The 23,266-nt window shown below is 49.8% G+C and overlaps 1 protein-coding gene, 1 long non-coding RNA gene and 3 other non-coding genes across 5 annotated transcripts; 4 read left to right on the forward strand and 1 right to left on the reverse strand.

Moving 5' to 3' along the window:
- Nucleotides 1-1,110: 1,110 nt before the first annotated feature.
- On the reverse strand, nucleotides 1,111-2,874 carry LOC149346851 (uncharacterized). Its single transcript, XR_016292110.1, has 3 exons — nucleotides 2,787-2,874; nucleotides 1,922-2,039; nucleotides 1,111-1,304 (listed from the first exon to the last, which is right to left on the reverse strand). It is a non-coding gene; the product is annotated as an uncharacterized LOC149346851 (long non-coding RNA).
- A 7,110-nt stretch (nucleotides 2,875-9,984) lies between these two features.
- On the forward strand, nucleotides 9,985-10,056 carry TRNAD-GUC (transfer RNA aspartic acid (anticodon GUC)). Its single transcript has one exon. It is a non-coding gene; the product is annotated as a tRNA-Asp (tRNA).
- A 10,131-nt stretch (nucleotides 10,057-20,187) lies between these two features.
- TRNAD-GUC (transfer RNA aspartic acid (anticodon GUC)) lies at nucleotides 20,188-20,259 on the forward strand. Its single transcript has one exon. It is a non-coding gene; the product is annotated as a tRNA-Asp (tRNA).
- Nucleotides 20,260-20,349: 90 nt separating this feature from the next.
- Nucleotides 20,350-20,421, forward strand: TRNAD-GUC (transfer RNA aspartic acid (anticodon GUC)). The gene has a single exon. It is a non-coding gene; the product is annotated as a tRNA-Asp (tRNA).
- A 306-nt stretch (nucleotides 20,422-20,727) lies between these two features.
- LOC149346855 (uncharacterized) lies at nucleotides 20,728-21,920 on the forward strand. The gene has a single exon (XM_089585459.1). The coding sequence runs from the start codon at nucleotides 20,736-20,738 to the stop codon at nucleotides 21,918-21,920; it is 1,185 nt and encodes a 394-aa protein (XP_089441585.1). The 5' UTR covers nucleotides 20,728-20,735.
- Nucleotides 21,921-23,266: the final 1,346 nt, after the last annotated feature.

Genomic DNA, 23,266 nt, shown 5'->3' on the forward strand with positions numbered 1-23,266 from the left:
TTCCAGTTGAATTATTGAACCGGATCATGCCCTTCTAGCTACAAAATGCCATTTGGAGCTTTATTATTGAAACACAAATTACGTCCAGCTGCATAATTTATGCCTCCATTTACCTTCAACTGAATTAATGTACAATTTCTAGGTTTTCGTCACGGGTACAAATTTGAGCTAGAAGATGAGAATGGGTACACGTGTCACAGCGCTGGCCAGGCCTTGCATTTTCATCTGGAAAAATGACCATGAAACAATTACGTGACTTTTCCTTCAGGAAAAATAGTTCACTGCTGTATAACTACAAGCAGCATGTGAAAGAGGCAGTCGAAAGCAAGCACACAGAGGCAACCAGATGCCATGAGACAAAGCATGTTGTGATCTTATCACACAAACAGTACCACACAAGGCATGTTGCACCCTGAAGAACAGATGTTATAAATGACTAGAGACACAGCGACCATGCTGTATGTTGAGGATGGACTGCTAGCTCTCAACAAACACCAAAGCAAACAGAAAAGCACTGGTGAACGCATGTGCAGTGAACACCCTGGTGCTAGAAGGAAAACATTTGGTGGCTTCCTGTCTTTCACTGAACTTAAGCACCAAATAAAATGTGCGTTGTGTACAAGCAGAACACATAGGGAGGCACCACATGAAGGAACAGCACTTCTTCACAATCACCAAAGTATGTGTTGAAGCACGCACTCAGCAAGTTGGCAGACGGTAGGTTGAAAACACTTGGGACACTTCCTGACTCACAAAAAACTGCAGCAACAGACAAAACTGATTTCTACTGTCATGCATACCACCAATATGGTCTAGTTTAATGAAGAACACCAAAATGATGAAGACTTCATAGGCTTCCTAGCAGTATGCCATCAAACTTGAAGCAGAGCAAATGTACACTGATTACTTGTGGCATAGCTACACGTGAAAACCGTGGCAGTGAGTGCAATTCCCGCACGCAGCTGCTGATCATGCACTTCCTGTCTGTCAGGTAGAATCCAAATGGTGCTGTGTCCTCCTCCTTGTTGTAGATGTTGGTGCTCCTGCTATTATCACCACTTGCCAGTGGTGTCATGGTCCTGCAGCTGAGTGTGGGATGAATATGTTGGGTTGCACAATGCAAGCTGTGATGACCTTCGCAGAGGACTCTTGACCATGCTGCACCATGGCCTTTGCAGACACCTCAGGAGCCCGGTATGGCCACCCAGCTGGGTAACCAGACCAGCTGGGAGGTGACCAAACATGAATCTGGTATCCTGGCTCCAGAGCACATGAGACCCCATGGTGAGGGTGGTCTGCCACATCTGCATAAGATGCACACCATCACTTGCACACTAATCAATGCTGTGCACTGAAATCTCCCAACGAGCTAGACATTGTGTTAAAAAATAGTCTAGTTTTACGTACAAATGTAAAATACGCTCACTGCAAAACCAATCATTAGTATCAAAACAAACTGTTTCTATATAGCTAAAGGTACTTGATGGCAGATTTCCCAAACTGATGCACAGAAATAATTACTACAGTCTTTTTATACTCAAGAAAATCGCTACAGAATGCACTGCAAGGAAGGGCAGAAGTTTAACTGTTCATGACTACCTTGAGTTTTTTAGTATATGCATGCTTTCGCGTTTTGCACCAATCGAAACGGGGCTACCTTGACATTGTGGTCACTGAGAGAAATTCAAAACCACAGAACAACACTGCGTGTCACGCACACCTATCTCCACTGTCACTTGAAAAGTACAGACATGATTAATTTACATTATTTTCATACGTGGTTCTATTTACACTGTTCTTGCTAGCTGAATAAACTATATATATATGCAATCAGATATCATTAGCCGTACGCAATCTTACTAAAGGCAAACATGTTATTCCTTAATGCTTTCGACTACACGTACACTAAGCGCGTGCTCACCAGTTTGACGATTTCCATGCGGGCAGCACATGAAGAGAGATTGCACACAAACGGGTCATGGATGGATCCCGCACAGACTTCGTGTGAGCTGGAACCTTCACCGGCAGGAACAACACGCCTGTAAATAAAATGTACAAGAGTCATACATGTTTGTTTTTCGCGCGCTCTAAGAGAGATGATTTTTTTCACCCTCCTACGGTCATTTCCACGTGACTGCTGTGTAACTGATGATGTAACACTGTTATGAAACTTTTACCTTGAATAGCAAAATCACTTTTGTGTGCTTCACTAATAATGCTTAAGCCAGGGTATAGTATTCTTTTAGAGTTTCACGCATTTTTTTTCCACACTTAAGGAAACGACGCCTTCCAGCTGATTTCACCTATGCTGCCTTTCACATTCATCAACACCAAAAACAAAGAAATCGACCAACCTACTAGCATGCTACAATTTGTTTTCTCAACTTGAGCCGTGTGCAAAAACTGAAAACAGTATGATGAAAAAAGCAACGCGAAATGCCGAATAAAAATTTCGGATTCGCAGCATGCATGCAAAAGGAATGAGAATGACGCTACACACACACACGGATGTCTCGTCGAGAAGCCCGACACATTCCTGGAGTTTGTTGCTCGGCCGCGCGAACACCTGTCGTGTCATCCGCTCATCACGCGCGCAAAGCCCATCCGTTCTGCGACGTTTCACAGCTGGCGATCGCCCCTCATAGCTCGACAGTTCGGCACTGCTTCTCGCCGCAGTGCATCCTTGCATAGCCACCACACCATATGCCTCGTTAGGTGATTGCACAGACGAGCTGTCTAGTCAGAGACAACTCGAAAGCATCGCGGTGACCTCGAAACTCGCTCACCTTTCCCACTTCTAGGGTTTAACAAGCGACGAATGAATGCAAGGAGCAGCAAATCGCAGCGCTGGCACCGCCATTCGAGCAATTTTCGCGCTTCACTAACCGCACGGAGGGATGATTTCTCACTGCGAGCAAAGGGTTTGCAACGGGAGAGTAATTAGCGCCCCCATGCGGCTGTACGCTTAAGCCTTCACTATTAACGCTCTCAAGGGTTGCTTATTTCAGATGTGCTCTTATAACGCCATACCATTACATTGTGCAATCAAAACAAGACTTTTGTAAGCTTAGTTTTGTCTTGAAATAAATACCCGTTAAAGTGCGGCTACCTAACGCCGTATAAATCAACATAACACTAACTCATTTGCATGATTCGGGTACCTTTCGCCGGGCGAAATGATGGCGGCGAATTTCAGCCATTTTTTGCAATGGCGGCACAACGTAAACGTGATGAAACGTCATTCTGACATCCCTCCAACATGTGTGCCTATCACGTGATTTACGTGATATTGTTCCAACCAATCAGATTTTAGGAAGTTGCCATTTCCGGTGTGCAGCTATTTTATCCAAATTGGCAAGCCGAGCGCAAGTGCTCTCGCGCGGACCACTTGTAGCTTCTTTTCCCTTCACAATGACATATATGTACCAGCCGGGCACCAAGAATAGCGCTACGAAAATGCATTTTCAATGCCACGTCAAATCGACGTCACCGCGAAAAGTGCTCGTGTAACCGACCCTGATTGACACGCCCATTGACGGCGATTGACACTTCTGACAGCCAATCAGAGAGGCAATATGGCGCCGACAGGCGAATGTGAATATCGAGAATCGGGCCCCTGGTCGTCTGAATGGGAGCACTGCAGCCGGACCAACCTGTTCCGATGGGTACAAGACGGCGGGTTGGGATTGGGCCATTTGTTTTTGCGACAGCTGGTCAATCGTTTTTTGTTTTTTCGGGACACAAGAGACCCGTTTTTGCGTACCGTAAGCCAAGTTAGGCTGCGGCGTCTGCTGCCGCAGTATGCAGTCGGAACTGCTGAAGTTTGCAGTAGGGTCAGCGGTTTTTACCGGGAAATCGTAGCCAGTGTAAGGTTTCTTTCCGCGCGGTTTTCCAATGACTTTCTGTCCACTGTGAAACGAAAGAAACTGTACCGTGCTTTGTGCGATGTAGTTTTCCCCGAGCCCTTGTACAGGGCCTTGTACAGTGGAGGCCCAGGCAAAGATGTTTTAAAGAGAGTAAAAAAAATGCAGGTGCCGCCTGGAACAAAAACCTTCTTTTTTAAGTTACACACCTGGACCTTACCGGTGAAAAAATTTATAGAGAGAAAGGAATTATTTTTACCCTGGGGATCTCACTGTTTAATTTGCAGAAAGCCGGAAACAATAGACCATGTATTTTTACACTGTTGGGAAGGGGTCTATTTTTGGGATGTATTGCAGCGAACCCTAAAGAAAGAATTTCCACTAGACCCGTATGGCATCCGGTACTTATGCGTTGAAAATGAGGATGGGGTGCCTTTTGACTTAATAATGCTGACAGGCCTCCACTGTATATGGCGCTCCAGAATGGCAGGCTGTCATTGTGACCCAGACGCAAGGCCTGCCAGGATTTACTTTCGCGAAAGCAAGCACATGTTTCTGGCCATTAAGAAAGCCGCTGCGGAGCCTCCGGAGTGGCTCTCAAGGCTAGAGCCGCTCTGTACTTTGAGTGAATTTTAAATTGACGAAGCCAGACTTATGCTGGCTGACCATGTGTCGTGTGTACATAGCGTTTATTGCCTTTTGTTGATAGTTTGTTTTGTGCAATTTTCTGTGTCAAAGCCAGGCAATAACGAAAAAAAGAAGTCAGTACAGTGGCCAGTATCCCCGCCTGTCACGCGGGAGACCGGGGTTCGATTCCCCGACGGGGAGCTCATCTTTTTTCCTCTCCATGCCGGCACATTTACGGCCAGTAGGCTTTTCTGCCATGGCCAACACCTGGTGGCTCCCCTCTTCCATCTCTCCTCGTTACTATAGTGGCCAGTATCCCCGCCTGTCACGCGGGAGACCGGGGTTCGATTCCCCGACGGGGAGCTCATCTTTTTTCCTCTACATGCCGGCACATTTACGGGCAGTAGGCTTTTCTGCCATGGCCAACACCTGGTGGCTCCCCTCTTCCATCTCTCCTCGTTACTATAGTGGCCAGTATCCCCGCCTGTCACGCGGGAGACCGGGGTCCGATTCCCCGAAGGTGAGCTTTTCTTTTTTTTCTCTCCATGCCGGCACATTTACTGGCAGCAGACTTCTATGCCATGGCCAACACCGGTGACTCCCCTCTGCCATCTCTCCTCGTGAGTATAGTGATTCTACTTCCGGCCACCGAGCGTGACGGACGTGTGTATCATGGGCTCCCAAGGAGCGGATTTAGCGGCCCAGCCGGGCCGCGGTAACAGGAGTACGATCAAACCGAACGAGGACTACCAGCTGATTTTGCCGCATTTGCCAACAGGTTCGAGCGTTTTGCATACTGTTTTTTTGCATGGCGACGTCCAAGCCAGGCCATACCGTGTTGAAAACTTTCGTGACGCTCTTGAGCGTCTCTCATTGCTGCCGGAAGTGGTTGCCCTCGGGGCATATCAGATGAATCATGTTTGGGCCGTGACATTCTGCAATGAAGAAGGAAAAAACAAAATGCTACAGGCGGAGGCGTTCAACGTCAAGGACCACCGCTGTGTGGTCATTGACCCATGCAACCAGGGCGTCAGGCTGAAGCTGTTCTGGCTGCTACACGGCGTGAAAGATGACGACGTGAAGGCAGCTCTGGCGGCTTTTGGAAAAGTGACCGACATAACTCGGGACAAGTGGAGAGTCAAAGGCTGCGTCGACAAGTCGTCTACTACGCGCTCAGTGACATTGAAGCTGAAGGTGGGCGTTACCATCGAGGACTTACCGCACCAGCTGCGTGTTGGAGAGGACGTCGCACTCGTCCACGTTCCTGGCAGAGCTCCGCTCTGCCTCCGGTGCCGCGGCCCCGGACACATACGTCGGGAGTGCCGTGTGCCACGTTGCGGGCTCTGTCGTCGCTTCGGCCACGACGACGCCCAGTGCGTGCGAACATATGCTACCGTAGCTGGTCCTGGTCGTAGGGATACTACTGAGGAGCATATTATGGACGAAGTCGACGCGGTAGAGGCGACCCGTGAGAGTCGGGAAGACGCAGTACCGAAAAGCATAGCCTCAGAAGAAGCAACGCTTCCCACGGAACATGAGGCTGCCAACTCAGAAGAACCACCTGTGCCTGACAGCAGAACTGAGGCGGACGCGGGAAAAGCAGATGATGCTGCGGTAGGTGCAGCTGAGACGGTTTTGGAATCGACCGACGAGAAGGACGTTGACACGGAGATGCCCGCGGCGTCAACTTTGCCAGCGAAGAGGACGCACGACGAAGCTGATGACAAGGCGACGAGCTACGACGGGACGGACCATGAGGAACCTCTTCCCAAAGCTCCTCCTGTTCGACGTGCGGCCTACAAGCCCAAGCCGCACATCCCTCCTGATCGTAGGACTTCGTCGAGTGTCCCTCCGCCTTAGCGGAGGTGCCTTGCAGGGTCTTCGTGTTGGTAACCCGGTCTTCGATCGGGTTCAGTGCTGACACCGCCGTACTTTGCAAACTGGAAGGAGTTTTGATGAGGTGAGCTGCAAAGCGATGTCACTTCGAGAGCGGCGAATCCCAACCATTTAGATGGCGTCTCAAATAACATCTTGCTTGCGTATTGCCACACTGAACGTGAGAGGTCTTTCTGCGCGAAGGAGGCAAAATCAGCTTAAGCGTCTCTTGTTCGAAAACGAAATCGATCTGTGGGCTGTTCAAGAGACAAAAATTGAAAGCGAAGAGTTGACAGATGCGATGGCAGAAATTTACCGTGCACAGTTCAGTGTTTGCGTGTGCCATGCAAAAGGAAAGTCGGGAGGGTGTCTGATTTTAACTCGAAACGGCAAAGTCGCTGTGGAAACTGTATTTTCCTGTGAAAGTGGCCGGATTGTAGCATGCGATTTTTACTTTTCTGGTGTAGAGTGGAGAGCTGTGTGTGTATATGCACCTAATAGAATTCCCGAACGAGATGCCTTTTTTCGCCGTGTTCAACCTTTCCTGCTGACAGAAAAGCGTGTACTATTGGAGATTTCAACTGCGTGTGTAGACCTGAAGATAGAACAAGCAACAAAACCCTGCAGGACACGAGTGCCGAGCTACTGTCTGAGATGATTAATGAAGCAGAATTGGAAGATATTGGCGTTATAATGCAAGGTTCAGAACAAGCACAGTACACGCATTTCCAAGGCGTTAGTCACGCAAGGCTGGACAGAATTTATGTTGCTTCTGAAGTTGTGCCCTTGTGTTCCCAGTACCAGACTGTGCACGTCAGCTTCAGTGATCATTCTTTAGTCGTGATCACACTTGGGAGAGGAAAAGGACTGTCAAGTTTAGTTGGGAATTATGGAAATTTAATGACTCATTGTTGGAGGATGACGAGTTTAGCAAGAAACTAAAAGACTCAGTCAAAAGCTTGTTAGAAAAAGAGACAGACTTTATACAAACATGGGAACAATTTAAATGCGACGTGAAAGTGGCCGCTATAGAAAGAGCATGTGTTTTAAAGCGTAAAGAAAAACAGCAAGAAAAGGAACTTCGTACCGAGCTTGATTTCATGCTCAGCATGGAAGGCGTCAAGCCGGGGTTGTACAGACAAGAAATAAAAGAGACCAAAACTAAGCTTGAACTAATAGATGAAACGAAATATCGAGGTGCTGTGATAAGGGCACGCAGCGAAAGATTTTGGCTTGGGGAGACGCCCACAAAAAGGGCGCTCAGTGACGAAAAACAGTATGCAGTTTCGAAAGAGATAAAGGAAATTTGTTATCGCAATGACGTAACTTCCGAATCTGAGATGATTGAAAGGGCGTTTCTGGAATATTACCAAAACTTGTTCAGCCTTAAAACGCGCGATGTTGAACACTATAAAACTGCATTCCTGTCGCTAATGCCAAGAGTCGAGGATGACCTGGCGCAGGTACTTGAGGAGCCCATAACGGCAGCAGAAATCGAAGCTGCAATACAGCAGCTGAGCTTGAACAAGTCGCCTGGGCCGGACGGCCTCGGTGCCGCACTTTACAAGGCTTTGAAAACAGAAATGGCAATAGCATTACAGCGCGTAATAAGCGAGTGTTACGAAAGAAAGTTAACTCCGCCTTCTTTTCGAACTTCCCACGTGGTGTTGATCCCAAAATCGGACGACCCGAGTAGGTTGCAGTCAGTTGAGTGTTACCGCCCAATAAGCTTAACTAACGTAGACTACAAAATTTATATGAAAGTGCTAGCCGGACGACTCCAAACAGTAATTAAAACCCTTGTTGGCCCACACCAGACCTGTGGCATAAAAGACAGAACCATTTTACTAACATACACGTAGCTAGGAGTGTCCTTGAATGCTGTGATGCAACGGAGGGTCGTGTCGCCATGATGCAACTGGACCTGCATAAGGCGTTTGAAAAAGTTGTACATGAAATTTTGTTCGCGCTGTTGGAACAAGTGAATGTAGGATGTATCATCACTGATGGCGTGAAAATGGTTTACAATGGCTGTACATCAAGGTTCATAATTAATAAGCGCCTGAGTAATAGTATTCCTGTCTTGTCGTCAGTGAGGCAGGGTTGCCCTCTTTCTCCACTGCTTTTTGCACTTTATCTGCAGCCCTTTTGTTTAAAGCTGTTAACTACGCAAAACATTCGGGGTTACGCCTTTTGTCACAATGAAGTGAAGGTATTGGCATATGCAGATGATATAGCAGTGTTCTGCAGAGACCAGGAAAGCGTGCAAGAAGTGGTGAGAGAAGCCGTAAATTTTTGTGATGCAAGTGGCTGTGCGATAAGCTGGCAGAAATGTTTTGGTTTTTGGCATGGAAAGTGGCAGGCCACGCCAGAAGTATTCTGTCGAATGAAGTGGGTAGACACGCCAGAAGTACCTCGGCGTGCCGCTAACCAACTACACAGAAAGCAAAGAATATTGGGCCCATGAAACCGAACGATTCAAAGCTCAGACAGGCAAATGGGGCGGTCACAACTTTTCCATGTTTGCAAGAGCTACGGTGTGCAACATGTTTTTAATAGCGAGGATTTTCTATGTTCTGCAAGCGTTAACTTTGCCAAGGACTTCAGTGCAAAGGTTGCACAGAGTGTTTGCAACATTTATTTGGGCGTCAACATGGGAACGTACCAGCCGATGCAATCTGTTCCACAAGGTGCGGAACGGGGGGCTAATGTTGTCAAATTTATTTCTGAGACAGATAGTCACTAGATTCTTTTTCTTGCGTCAAGATAATGATTTTCTGCGAACTGTTATACAAGTGCGATTGTCAGAATCACTGCCTGATTATGTTGTGTCATCTATGTCTGCAGGGCGGAGTGGGTTGAGTGCTTTTTTGCAAGAAGTTGTTGCAGCAGTCCGTATTCTTCGGTCAAAATTTTCCGATGAGTATCTGACCATTGTAACAAGGAAAAAGATGTACAAGGACCTGCTTGATGTGTTTCTGCCAGTGCCTGTTTATCGCAGTGCTTATCTTCTGGGTCCCGAAAGGGATGTGCTAAAAAGAGTAAAAAAAATGCCGGTGAAGCCTTCAGTGCGTTCTTTCTTTTTTCAATTGCATACTGGAACCCTCCCAGTGAAGCCATGGTTGCAAAGCAAAGACCTTTTTGTACCTTGGTCAGTAGAGTGTCTTATTTGCAAGAAAGTGGAAACTATAGAACATATCTTTCTCGACTGTCATGACGCTGTTTTTCTTTGGGATGTGTTGAAGCGCACACTGAAAAAAGATTTCCCCCTGACTCCTTTTGGAATACGCTTCCTACCATGTGCAGAGCCAGGTGAAGTGCCTTGCGACCTGCTAATGTTGCTCTGCATGCACAGCCTATGGCGTACGCGAATGGATGTCAGGCATGAACATGTTGTGAATCCGGCTCATCAGTATTTCATTGAGAGCATCATGTATACTCAGGACGTTTTCGGACAGCAAGCTCCTCAGCCTGAGTGGCTGCCTGTCCTCGACCAACTAAAATCATTTAACCCATTTTATCATCGTGCACTAGGTAGAAACTGACCTGTGCTTTTATTGTCATGTCATTGTATTTTTGTTTTGTTTGCCCGGCCAAGTCGGTAATAAAGGAAAAAAAATCCTCGTTAGTATAGTGGCCAGTATCCCCGCCTGTCACGCGGGAGACCGGGGTTCGATTCCCCGACGGGGAGCTTTTCTTTTTTTCCTCTCCATGCCGTCACATTCACGGGCAGTAGACTTCTCTGCCATGGCCAACACCGGTGGCTCCATTCTACTTCCAGCCACCGAGCGTGACGGACGCAGAATCGTGGGCTCCCACGGAGCGGCGATAGCGGCCGTTGCCGGCCGCGGAAACAGGTTTGCCAGCGACGCTGATAAGGACTACGAGATCGTTCTGCCTACCCTGCCCACCGGACGTGTTGTTTTAAACACGGTTTTTCTGCACGGCGACGTGCGTGTGCGACCCTACAGGGTCGAAGACTTCAGAGACGCCCTCGCTAACGTGGGTGCGCTCCCCGACGTCGTGGCGTTGGGGGCGTACCAGATTAACCACGTGTGGGCTGTGACCTTCAGCACCGCCGACGCCGCAAAGAAACTGGCCGCCATGAAGGAGCTGGAAGTCAAGGGATGCCGCTGTATCGTTTTTGACCCAGAGGACCACCAAGTCAAGCTGCGACTGCACTGGATGCTTCACGGCGTCGCCGACGAGGACATCCGTACGGCATTCGCGGCGTTCGGCAACGTGACCGAGGTCACCCGGGAGCGTTGGCGCGTCGCTGGCATGAAGGAGAAGGGGTCCACCACGAGGACCGTGCTCCTAAAGATGAAGCCAGGCATTAAGGTAGACGACCTGCCCCACCAGGTTCGAGTTGCTGGCGAGTTGGCTCTCGTGGTGGTGCCCGGGCGGCCGATGCAGTGTCTGCGGTGCGGCGGCGCGGGGCACGTGCGCCGTGATTGCAAGGTGCCCAGGTGCTCGAAGTGCCGACGCTACGGTCACTCCGAGGCCGACTGCGTGCGCACCTACGCGTCGGCTACCGGGCGTGTAGCGGCGAGCGACTCCGCAGAGCTCATGGACGTTGTCGAGGCGGAGGAAGCAGCCAGCGGCATCGACGACACGGGCAAAACGGCGGGGGTTGAGCCTGCGGTTTCGACCAGCAACACCGACGCGGCTGGCGCAAAAGAGAGCGGGTCGCCCATCTGTGACCAACCTTTGACGCCTCTGGAGACGCCCAACGATAACCCGAGCCCCCCAGAGCACGTGGAAGAGGAAACAAAGGCGGCCAGCGAGAACCGCGACGAGAAGGCCGACGCCCGCGTGAACACCGGCGTGACCACCCCTGCGAAGCGTCCGCACACCGAGACCAAGGCCGACGGGGAGAAGGCAGCGGAGTCCAGCGTGGAGGAACCGCCGACAAAGACGCCCCAAGCACGACGACCCAGTCTGCGACCGCGCCCGAAGGTTCCGGATGACAGGCGTGGCGGCGGCAAGGCGCCGCCTGACCAGGTCCATGTGCTCGCGCCGGATGACACCGGCGGCGACGGCATCGTCTAGCGACATGCTAGGCGCGGGAGGTAAGCACCATGCTTTCGGTCCCTTCTTCTTAAGTTGAAATGGCTTCCGCAACTCCGTTCAAAGTCGCCACCTTAAATGTCAGAGGCCTGGCAGGCAAAAGAAAACAAAGCCAGCTGTACCGACTTATAACGGAGCAAGACATTGATATATTAGCAGTGCAGGAAACTAAAGTCGATGGTGAGGAAGAGACCGGGAGCATGGTGCGACGTTTCACGTCTAGATATTTTGCCGTTGTCAGCCATGCGGTGGGCACATCGGCTGGTTGTGTTCTGTTTGTCAAGAAGTTGCCGGGGCTAGAGGTACACGGTCATCATTCGTGTTTGTCGGGTCGATACGTGTCGATAGATTTTTCGCTGTGCAACACTGACTGGCGCATTGTTTGTCTGTACGCTCCTAATGCGGTCGATGGCCGAGCAGCGTTTTTTGAAACTGTCGAAGAACGGCTTCGCACGGACAGGCAGCTCATTGTTATGGGCGATTACAACTGTGTCCTTAGTGCGCGCGACAAGACAAGCGTCCGAAATTTCCGAGATAAGAGCACTCAAGTGTTGTTGCGAATGATTCTGAACTGCAACCTCGAGGATGTGGCTGAGTGTCTTCAAGGAACGCGTGCTGTAAAGTACACACGATTCGAGGGCTCAAGTCATGCACGGCTAGACCGCATTTATGCATCCGCTGATACTGTACCTAAATGCAATAGTTATGGAGTTTTGCCGGTTTCATTTTCTGACCACTGTTTAGTTCAATGTTGCATAGGTATCGTTAAGAAGGGGAATGGTTTTTCGTGGGAAATGTGGAAGCTAAACGACAAGCTACTTCAGGACGAATTTTATAACCGAGCTGTAAAGGAAGAAATAGCAAAAATAGAACCAAGTAGCAACATGAGGATTTGGCAGCAGTGGGAGCTCACTAAAGAAACTTTAAAATTAAAAGCCAAAGAAAGAGCCACCTGTATACGTCATGAGGAAAAAGTGCAGGAAATGGAGCTAAAGGCACTGCTTCAGAAGATGACAAAACAAGAATGCCGAGCGCCTGGTAAATGGATAGAAGACATAAGAAAAACCAAACAAAAGCTAGAGCTTATCGAAGAAGAACGTTATCGGGGAGCGCTGGTGAGGGCAAGGGCAGAAGACATGGCAGCAGGGGAAGCGCCAACGAAACGAGCGCTTGGTTTAGAAAAGGCCCGTGCCGAAAGAAACCACATAAACGAAATAGAATGGAGAGGTGTTTCAAAAACGGACATCGATCACATCAAAGCAGCTTTTTTCGAGCATTACCAGGCGCTCTTCGCATTGCATCCGGTAGATGTTATCACATTTAAGGAGGCGTTTCTAGCCGAGATGCCGCGTCTGGACGACGAAAGTAAAGACAGATTAGAGCAGGAGATAACTCAATTGGAAGTCGAGCAAGCAATAGACAGTTTAAACCCAGGTAAGTTGCCTGGACCGGACGGGTTCAGCGCGGCATTCTACAAAGAATTTAAACATGTTATTTCCCCGGTCTTGACGGTCATCTTTAATGAAGCCTTTAAACTAAAATCACTGCCTCCGTCCTATGGCTCGTCCCATACTGTGCTGATTCCGAAAACGGATGACATAGACAGATTACGAATGGTAACAGCATACCGACCCATAGCACTCACTAATGTCGAGTACAAAATTTACATGAAGGTTTTGGCACGAAGGCTGCAGACCGTGATTCATTTATTAGTTGGTCCGCATCAAACCTGCGGCATTAAAGGGCGGTCTATTTTCACAAATATTCACGTTGCGCGCAGTGTCTTAGAAACATGTGACGACACTAATGGTCAGGTGGCGATTCTACAGATCGATTTGGAAAAGGCTTTTGACTGCGTTGCCCATGAACTTTTGTTTTCAGTATTAGACCATGTTAATGTTGGTTCTGTTGTCCGCGAGGGTGTGGCCCTGGCATACCGGAACTGCACGACGAGATTGATCGTTAACAAGAGTCTGGGGGCCCCCATTAGCGTGCAGCGTTCGGGGCTGTCCCCTCAGCCCCCTTTTATTTTGTATTTATGTGGAGACCCTTTGTTTAAAGATACTGAGAAACATGAGTATTACCGGATTCAGATTACAAGCAGCCGAAGTAAAGCTCTTGGCGTACGCTGATGACATTGCTGTGTTTGCTGTTGATAAGAGAGGTATAAGCGAGGCTGTTCAATGTGTACGCGATTTCAGCCAAGCTACAGGCAGCGGGGTTAACTGGTCGAAGTGCCTCGGGCTTTGGCATGGTCGGTGGGCATCTACGCCTGAACGGTTTGCCAGCGTGCCTTGGACGACGACACCAGTTAAATACTTGGGCGTTCCGCTGGATGCCTACCGTGACAGTGCAAAGTATTGGACAGGACAGGTCAAGGAGATACGGGAGAGAGCGGATAAGTGGAAAGGAACCACCTTGTCGATTTTCGCCAGAGCCACTGTTTGCAACTTGTCCTTTATCAGCAGGCTCTGGTACGTAATGCAGGTGTTGCACTGTTCACGGCTAAGCATTCAAAAGCTACACAGAATTTTCGCCGTCTTCATCTGGTCGTCTGAATGGGAGCGCTGCAGCCGGACCAACCTGTTCCGACGGGTACAAGACGGCGGGCTGGGACTGGGCCATTTGTTTTTGAGACAGCTGGTCAATCGTTTTTTGTTTTTTCGGGACACAAGAAACCCGTTTTTGCGTACCGTATGCCAAGTTAGGCTGCGGCGTCTACTTCCAGAGTACATAGTCGGAACTGCTGAGGTGTATAGTAGGGTCACCGGTTTTTACTGGGAAATCGTTGCCAGTGTAAGGTTTCTTTCCGCGCGGTTTTCAAATGACTTTCTGTCCACTGTGAAACGAAAGAAACTGTACCATGCATTGTGTGATGTAGTTTTCCCAGTGCCCTTGTACAGGGCCTTGTACAGTGGAGGCCCAGGCAGAGATGTCTTAAAGAGAGTAAAAAAAATGCAGGTGGCCCCGGGCACAAAAACCTTCTTTTTTAAGCTGCACACCGGAACCTTACCGGTTAAAAAATTTTTAGAGGGAAAGGAATTATTTTTACCCTGGGGATCCCATTGTTTGATTTGCAGGAAGCCTGAAACAATAGACCATGTATTTTTACACTGTTGGGAAGGGGTTTATTTTTGGGATGTATTGCAGCGAACGCTAAAGAAAGAATTTCCACTTGACCCGTACGGCATCCGGTACTTATGTGTTGAAAATGAGGATGGGGTGCCTTTTGACTTAATAATGCTTACAGGCCTCCACTGTATATGGCGCTCTCGAATGGCAAGCTGTCATTGCGACAGAGACGCAAGACCTGCCGGAATCTACTTCCGCGAAAGCATGCACATGTTTCTGGCCATTCAGAAAGCCGCTGCGGACCTCCGGAGTGGCTCTCAAGACTAGAGCCGCTCTGTACTCTGCCTGAATTTTAAGTTGACGAAGCCAGGTTCATACTGGCTGACCACGAGTCGTATGTATAAAGCGTTTGTTGTGTTTTGTTGATTGTTTGTATTGTTTAATTTTCTGTGCAAAAGCCAGGCAATAAAGAAAAAAAAACACCGGTGGCTCCCCTCTTCCATCTCTCCTCGTTAGTATAGTGGCCAGTATCCCCGCCTGTCACGCGGGAGACCGGGGTTCGATTCCCCCACGGGGAGCTTTACTTTTTTTTTCTCTCCATGCCGGCACATTTACTGGCAGTAGAAGTCTCTGCCATGGCCAACACCAGTGGCTCCCCTCTTCCATCTCTCCTCGTTAGTATAGTGGGCAGTATCCCCGATTCTACTTCCGGCCACCGAGCGTGACGGACGCAGGATCATGAGCTCCAGCGGAGCGGCGATAGCGGCCCTTTCCAGCCGCGGAAACAGGCTCGAGGACAACGAAGATAGCGAGTACCAGATTATTCTGCCAACTTTGCCCACCGGACGCGTTGTTTTTAAGACGCTTTTTTTGCACGGCGATGTGCGGGTGAGGCCATACAGGGTCGAGGATTTCCGTGACGCCCTTGCCAACGTTGGTGCGCTCCCCGACGTTTTGGCGTTGGGGGCGTATCAGATCAACCATGTGTGGGCTGTCACGTTAACCAGCACAGAAGCAACAAAGAAGCTGGCGGCGTTCAAGGAACTGGAAGTGAAAGGTCGCCGCTGCCTCATCATCGATCCCGAAGACCAACAAGTGAAGCTGCGTCTCCACTGGATGTTGCACGGCGTGGCAGATGAGGACATCCGGACGGCGTTTGCTGCTTTTGGAAACGTGACCGAAGTGACCCGGGAGAGGTGGCGAGTTCAAGGCGTCAAGGAGAAGGGGTCCATCACGAGGACGGTGCTCCTGAAATTGAAGCCTGGCATTAAGGTTGATGATTTACCGCACCAGCTGCGAGTCGCCGGGGAATTAGCCCTTGTCGTGGTGCCTGGGCGGGCGATGCAGTGCTTACGCTGTCGAGGCACGGGACACGTCCGCCGCGAATGTAAGGTGCCCCGATGTTCAAAATGTAGGCGCTACGGACATGAGGAGGCTGACTGTGTGCTCACGTACGCTTCGGCCGCGGGACCTGGAACGAGGGAGCGGTCGGCGGAGCTCACTATGGACGTAGTCGAGGCAGAGGAGGCGGCAAAGGGAACCGGAGAAGCGCGCACGCAGGCACGGGAGACAGACTCGTCGGGGGACTCGGCACGAGATATCAGTGGTGCCAGCGATGCAGGGAGGAGTGACGCTACACCTGACCTCCCGAGGTCAGAGGACGAGACGTCACCTCAGCCTGCAGACGACATGGAGCAAGATAACGGTGAGGAGCACCCGGACACCAGCGGTACCCGTTCGCCAAGCGTCACAGCCCCAGCCAAGCGACCCCACACACAGACCGATCTCGAAGGTGACAAGGCAGCAGCCCCCGGTGTCGACGAGCCGCCAGCAAAAACAGTCCAATCCCGGAGGTCCGCACTACGTCCGCGGCCAAACCTTTCTTCGGAGAGGCGTGCAGCGGATAAAGCGCCCCCGCTGCCAGTTCAGCCGCTCGCACCAGACGGAGGCGGTTCCAACGACGGCGTCTAGCCGCGCGCTAGACGAGGAAGGTAAGCACCATGCTCTCGGTCTTTTCACCCTTTATGAAAATGGCGCCTGAAACCCCTTTGAGAGTAGCCACGTTAAATGTCAGGGGATTGGCAGCAAAAAAGAAGCAGAGCCAAGTACATCGCCTGCTAAGTGACCATGATATCGACGTGCTTGCCGTGCAAGAAACAAAGGTTGATGGGGAGGAAGAGACCGGGAGCATGGTGCAACGTTTCACGGCTAGATTTTACGCCATTGTGAGCCACGCGGTAGGGACATCGGCTGGGTGTGTATTGCTTGTCAAAAAGCTGCCTGGACTGATTGTACAGGCTCACTACTCATGTCTGTCAGGACGGTGTGTTGTACCTGATTTTGCATATTACAATGCTGAGTGGCGCATTATTTGTGTGTATGCCCCGAACATTGTTGAGGAAAGAGCAGTGTTTTTCGAGAATGTTATGCAGCAGTTAAGTACGGAGAGGCAGGTAGTAATGCTGGGCGATTTCAACTGTGTACTGAATGCTCGGGACAAAACCAGCACACGCGGCTTCAGAGACAAGAGCACTGATGTGTTGTGCCAGTTAACAAGCGAGTGGAATATGGAAGATGTGGCCGAGTACCTGGGGGGAGCGCGTGCCGTACAGTACACGCATTTCCAAGGTGCGAGCCACGCACGCCTTGACAGAATTTACGTGTCGCTGGATTTGATTCCCGTATGCAATGAATACCAAGTTGTGCCCATGACATTCACGGATCACTGTTTAGTGAAATGCGTATTCGGCACCAAAAAACGAAGGAATGCATTTAGCTGGGAGTTATGGAAATTTAACAACAAATTGCTCATTGATGAGACCTTTAGACGGGTTGTACTAAATGAACTCATTAAAGTAAGGCCGGGCACATTGTACGAAATCTGGAAGCAATGGGAGATGTGCAAAGAACAGATTAAAATAAAAGCCATTGATAGGTCCAGTTGCCTGCGGTACCAGGAGAAAATTAAAGAAACCCAGCTAAAGGCTTTGCTGGAAAAACTACATGAGCAAGAATGTAACGCACCCGGCACATGGATAGAAGATATTAGGAAAATAAACGAACAGCTTGCGTTGATGGAAGAAGACAGATACCAAGGAGCGTTAGTGCGGGCAAGGGCGGAAAGTTGGGACATGGGCGAGACGCCCTCGAAAAGAGCACTGGCTTTGGAAAAGGCGCATGCGGAAAAAAATCATATTGATAAGATTGAATGGGGCGGCATGCTATCGTCAGATGACGAACATATCAGACAAGGCTTCTTCCAGTATTATCAGCAGCTTTTTAACAAACAGAAGGTCGACATAAACGCGTTCAAAGAAAAGTTTCTTATCGCTATGCCACGACTTGACGAGGACACGAAGGAAAGATTAGAGATGCCAATCACAGAACTCGAGGTCGAAAAAGCAATCGATAGTTTAAATATGGGAAAGTCGCCTGGGCCAGACGGCCTAAGTGCAGCCTTCTATAAGGGGTTTAAGAACGAAATAGCGCCAATATTGACTGCGTTGTTCAAAGAAGCCTACGAAATAAACAGATTGCCGCTGTCATACGGGTTATCTCACACTATTCTAATTCCAAAGACAAATAACGAGGAAAAGCTCCAGCAGGTCACAGCTTACAGGCCAATTTCCTTGACTAATGTCGATTATAAAATATTAATGAAAGTGCTAGCAAGGAGACTGCAGTCAGTAATTCAGGATATTGTTGGCCCTCACCAAACGTGCGGGATAAAGGGGAGATCAATTATGACTAACATTCACACGGCAAGATCGGTTCTGGAGTGTTGTGATCTGACTAATGACTGTGTGGCCATCCTCCAACTAGACCTCGAAAAGGCATTTGACTGTGTAGCCCACGAAATTTTGCTCTGTATTCTGGACCACGCGAATGTAGGTTCAGTAATTCGAGAGGGCGTGGCCATGGCGTACCGCGGCTGCACTACGAGATTAATTATAAACAAGAGTCTGGGGGCCCCCATTCGGGTGCAACGTTCGGTACGCCAGGGCTGCCCCCTCAGTCCACTTTTGTTTGCCATTTATATAGAGACACTATGTTTGAACATTATTAAGAACGAGGCTGTTCAAGGTTTTAGGTTGCAGGCAGCTGAAGTCAAGTTGCTTGCGTACGCGGATGACCTAGCGGTGTTTGCTGTGAATCAGCAGAGCATACGGGAGGCTGTTGTGTCTGTTGACAGTTTCAGGAAGGCAACCGGAAGTAAAGTGAACTGGGCAAAGTGCCAGGGACTTTGGCATGGGGGTTGGCCATCAACCCCAGATCGTTTTGCGAATGTGACTTGGGTAACTATCCCCCCAAAATACCTAGGAGTGCCACTAAATTGCTACCGGGACAGTGATGCATATTGGAAAGAACAAGCGCACGAACTACGGGAAAAATCAGATAGATGGAAGGGGGCACATTTATCAATCTTTGCGAGAGCGACGGTGTGTAACTTGTTCTTTTTAAGCAAACTGTGGTACGTCATGCAAGTGTTGCACTGTTCCCGGGCAAATGTACAGAAGATACATCGCATTTTAGCTGTTTTTGTTTGGTCCTCGACCTGGGAACGGTGCCGACGGACGAATTTGTTTAGACGTGTGAAAGATGGTGGCCTTGGGCTAGGACATCTGTTTCTGCGCCAGCTTGTAAACAGGTTTTTCTTTTTCCGAGATGTGCGTGACCCTTTTTTGAGAACTATGTGTCAACTAAGGTTGACCCGTGTTTTGCCTGATTTTGTGGTGGGAACAAATTATTTTTCCGGAAGAACTTTAGGTTACTTCAGAGAAGTTGCTGATAGCGTTAAATTTCTGGTTGTGCGTTTTTCGAGAGAATATTTAAGTGACGTGAAGCGGAGAAAGCTATACGCAGATCTGTGTGATGTTGTTTTTCCAGTGCCAATGTACAGAGCTTTGTACGATGGAGGCCACGGAGGGGATGTTCTGAAAAGAGTAAAAAGAATGCAAGTACAGCCAGGAACCAAAACTTTCTTCTTCAAGTTACATACGGAAACACTCTCAGTTAAAAGGTTTTTAGAGGGAAGGGGTTTATTCCTACCGTGGGGTTCGCATTGCCTAATCTGCAAGTGTCCCGAAACAATAGACCATGTGTTTCTTCACTGTTGGGAGGGGGTGTTTTTTTGGGATGTTTTGCAACGAACAATTAAAAAAGAGCTGCCGCTTCATCCCTACGGTATCAGATATTTGGCAATTGAAAACCAGGACGGGTTTCCGTTTGATCAGGTAATGCTCTGGGGCCTCCATAGTATATGGCGCTCCAGAATGGCGGGGTATTACTGCGATTCTGACGCGAGACCAGCCCGCATGTATTTTCGGGAAAATGTACGTAGATTTGTGGAAGTAATGAAACTACAAGCATGTGTACCCGATTGGCTACCCAGGATGGAAAATTTGGCTCTGTTGAGAGAATTTTAAACTTGACAAGGCCTGCCAGGAAGATCTGGCAGGTTGCTAGTTTTCAGTTTGGTGTATGTAGATGTTGTGTTGTTTTCTTGAAGGCAATAAAGAAAAAAAAAAAAAGTGGGCAGTATCCCCGCCTGTCACGCGGGAGACCGGGGTTCGATTCCCCGACGGGGAGCTTTACTTTTTTTTTCTCTCCATGCCGGCACATTTACTGGCAGTAGAATTCTCTGCCATGGCCAACACCGGTGGCTCCCCTCTTCCATCTCTCCTCGTTAGTATAGTGGCCAGTATCCCCGCCTGTCACGCGGGAGACCGGGGTTCGATTCCCCGACGGGGAGCTTTACTTTTTTTTCTCTCCATGCCGGCACATTTACTGGCAGTAGAATTCTCTGCCATGGCCAACACCGGTGGCTCCCCTCTTCCATCTCTCCTCGTTAGTATAGTGGCCAGTATCCCCGCCTGTCACGCGGGAGACCGGGGTTCGATTCCCCGACGGGGAGGTTTACTTTTTTTTCTCTCCATGCCGGCACATTTACTGGCAGTAGAATTCTCTGCCATGGCCAACACCGGTGGCTCCCCTCTTCCATCTCTCCTCGTTAGTAAGTGGCCAGTATCCCCGCCTGTCACGCGGGAGACCGGGGTTCGATTCCCCGACGGGGAGCTTTACTTTTTTTTCTCTCCATGCCGGCGCATTTACTGGCAGTAGAATTCTCTGCCATGGCCAACACCGGTGGCTCCCCTCTTCCATCTCTCCTCGTTAGTATAGTGGCGGGGATTCCATTTCCGGCCACCGAGCGTGACGGACGTGTGTGTCATGGGCTCCGTAGGAGCGGCTTCAGCGGCCCAGCAGGGCCGCGGTAACAGGAATATTGCTTCAGACAATGAGTACCAAGTTGTTTTGCCTAGTTTGCCAACAGGGCGTTTTGTTTTGAACACCGTTTTTCTACACTGTGATGTTAGGGCCCGCCCGTATCGGGCAGAAGATTTTCGCGATGCTCTCGCCGAGTTATCGCTCCTGCCGGAAGTGATTGCCCTCGGAGCCTACCGCATGAGCCATGTGTGGGCGGTGACTTTCAAGGACGAAGATGCGGTGAAAAAGATTGTCGGCATGGGTGAGCTGCTGGTGAAAAAGTGCCGCTGTATCGTAATTGATCCTGCCAACCAGGACGTTCGCATGAAAGTGCATTGGTTGCTACACAGCGTGCCCGACGACGACGTACGGTTTGCCTTCGAGCCGTACGGGAAGGTCACAGACGTCGGCCGAGAGCGGTGGCGGGTGCATGGCCTAGCAGATAAGGGCTCAACTACCAGACTGGTCACCTTGAAGTTGAAGCCGGGCGTAAAGTTGGACGACCTGCCGCACCAGGTGAGCGTCGCCGGAGAGTTGGCCCTCGTGGTCGTGCCAGGTAGGGCTCCGCTCTGCCTTCGGTGCCGTGGCACGGGCCACATTCGTCGCGACTGCCGCATCCCCAAGTGCAGTGCGTGCCGACGCTTCGGTCATGAGAGCAGCCAGTGCGAGCGGACGTATGCCAGCGTAACAGGACTGACAACCACCGACGACGCCTCAAACCTGCTCATGGACGAGGCGGACATGGAGGATGCAGCATCGGTGGCAAGTGCAAGAACGGAGGTAGCCGAAAATACGGTGATTCCACTGCCGCAGCAGGAGCAACCCGGAACCGAAGCGGTTACTGCAGAGCAGCATCAACCGCCTTCGCAGGATTCTTCGACAGCTGTGAGCGCCGAGCTGAAAACCTCAGTTGATTATGAAGCGGCTCCCAGCACCTCAGAACCCGAGGTTATGGACATCCTTAGCGCTTCAGCCAGCCTGCTGGCGGGGAAACGACCACACGACAAGACCCTTAGCGTTGGGACGAAGGAGGACGGCGGGGGCGGAGACGAGCCACCCACCAAAGCCCCAGGTATGCGGAGGTCTACCTTGAAGCCGCGACCGAACATTCCGGTCGATTCGCGGCAGGCGGGTAAACCGCCCCCGTAAATTTAGTTTGTCCAGCTAAGGTGGGTTGGGAGGGGTTTCCGTAAACGCCATGGCCCTCATCATGAGCGGTTCGTTTTTCGTGTTCGGGCTTGGAAAGAGGTGCCAAGTTTACTTGGACTGTCCTTTTTTGTTGGTTAGAGTTTCTTTCTTTTTCCTGGCCTTCGACGCGCTTATCGCCACAGTATCATGACCACAGACCCTTGGGCTATTGTAATGGGCACCATTCTACCGTGTAACCATGGCGGTTAATATCGAAAGAGCGCTACGGGTAGCGACGTTAAACGTACGGGGCCTTGGAGCAAGACGACGACAATGTCAGCTTAGTCGCCTTCTCTTAGATAATGACTTACATATAGTGGGAATCCAAGAGACAAAAATTGAGAGCCAGGAGCTCACCGACCGAATGGTGTCCAATTTTCGTGCTCATTTCGATGTGTGTATTTCTCACGCGATTGGTGGATCAGGTGGTTGCGCCATATTCATACGCAACAACTTTGGAATCTGCGTGCAGTCAGTATTTTCATGTGACAGTGGACGCCTCTTAATCGCTGATATCGTCTTTGGCGAATTGGAGTGTCGCGTCATCTGTGTATACGCGCCGAATATTGACATGGAACGGCGGGCATTCTTTGAAAGGCTTGAGGCGTACCTAAACTGTCAGAAAGTGATAACACTGCTAGGCGATTTTAACTGTGTTTGCAATGTTGATGACCGCGCAAAACATTCGCGTGTTCGTGACAAGAGTGCAGAATTTCTTAATACACTTGTGCACGAATATGACCTTGAAGACATTGGTAGCGTTTTCGCCAGCGGTACTCGTCCGCAGTTTACACACTTCCAGCAAGACAGCCATGCAAGGTTAGACAGATTATATGTCTCTGCCGAATTGATACCAATGTGTAGCGAGTACGAAGTGAAACCCATCGCATACAGCGATCACTGCTTGGTAACGGCCGCCTTTGGAAAGACGCAGAGGAAACGAATCTTTAGCTGGGACTTGTGGAAAATGAATGCGCAGCTGTTGGATGACGAAGCTTTTGTCGACGCTGTAACGAAAGAACTGAAAAATTTGACTGCAAGCGAGCCAGAAAGTTACGCCATTCGTTGGGAAGATTTTAAGCAGAAAGTAAAAACAATGGCTATTGAAAGAAGTAGTGTCATTCGACGCAATCAGAAAGAAGCAGAGACAAAGCTTCGCCAGCAACTGCAGTTTTTTGTTAGTATGGAGAATGTCGAACCTGGTCTGTGTGTTAGAGGAATAAAGGAAGTGAAAACTGAACTTGAACGGATAGATTCGGAGAAGTACAAGGCGGCAGTAGTGAGATCAAGGTCCGAGAAGCTGTGGG

Source organism: Amblyomma mixtum, chromosome 4 (assembly GCF_055824585.1).
Source record: "Amblyomma mixtum isolate Tamu chromosome 4, ASM5582458v1, whole genome shotgun sequence".
NCBI lineage: Eukaryota > Metazoa > Arthropoda > Arachnida > Ixodida > Ixodidae > Amblyomma > Amblyomma mixtum.

Bases quoted from the DNA above. Each gene is read 5' to 3' on its own strand.
- LOC149346855 (XM_089585459.1), top strand. From the start codon at position 20,736: ATGGGCTCCGTAGGAGCGGCTTCAGCGGCCCAGCAGGGCCGCGGTAAC.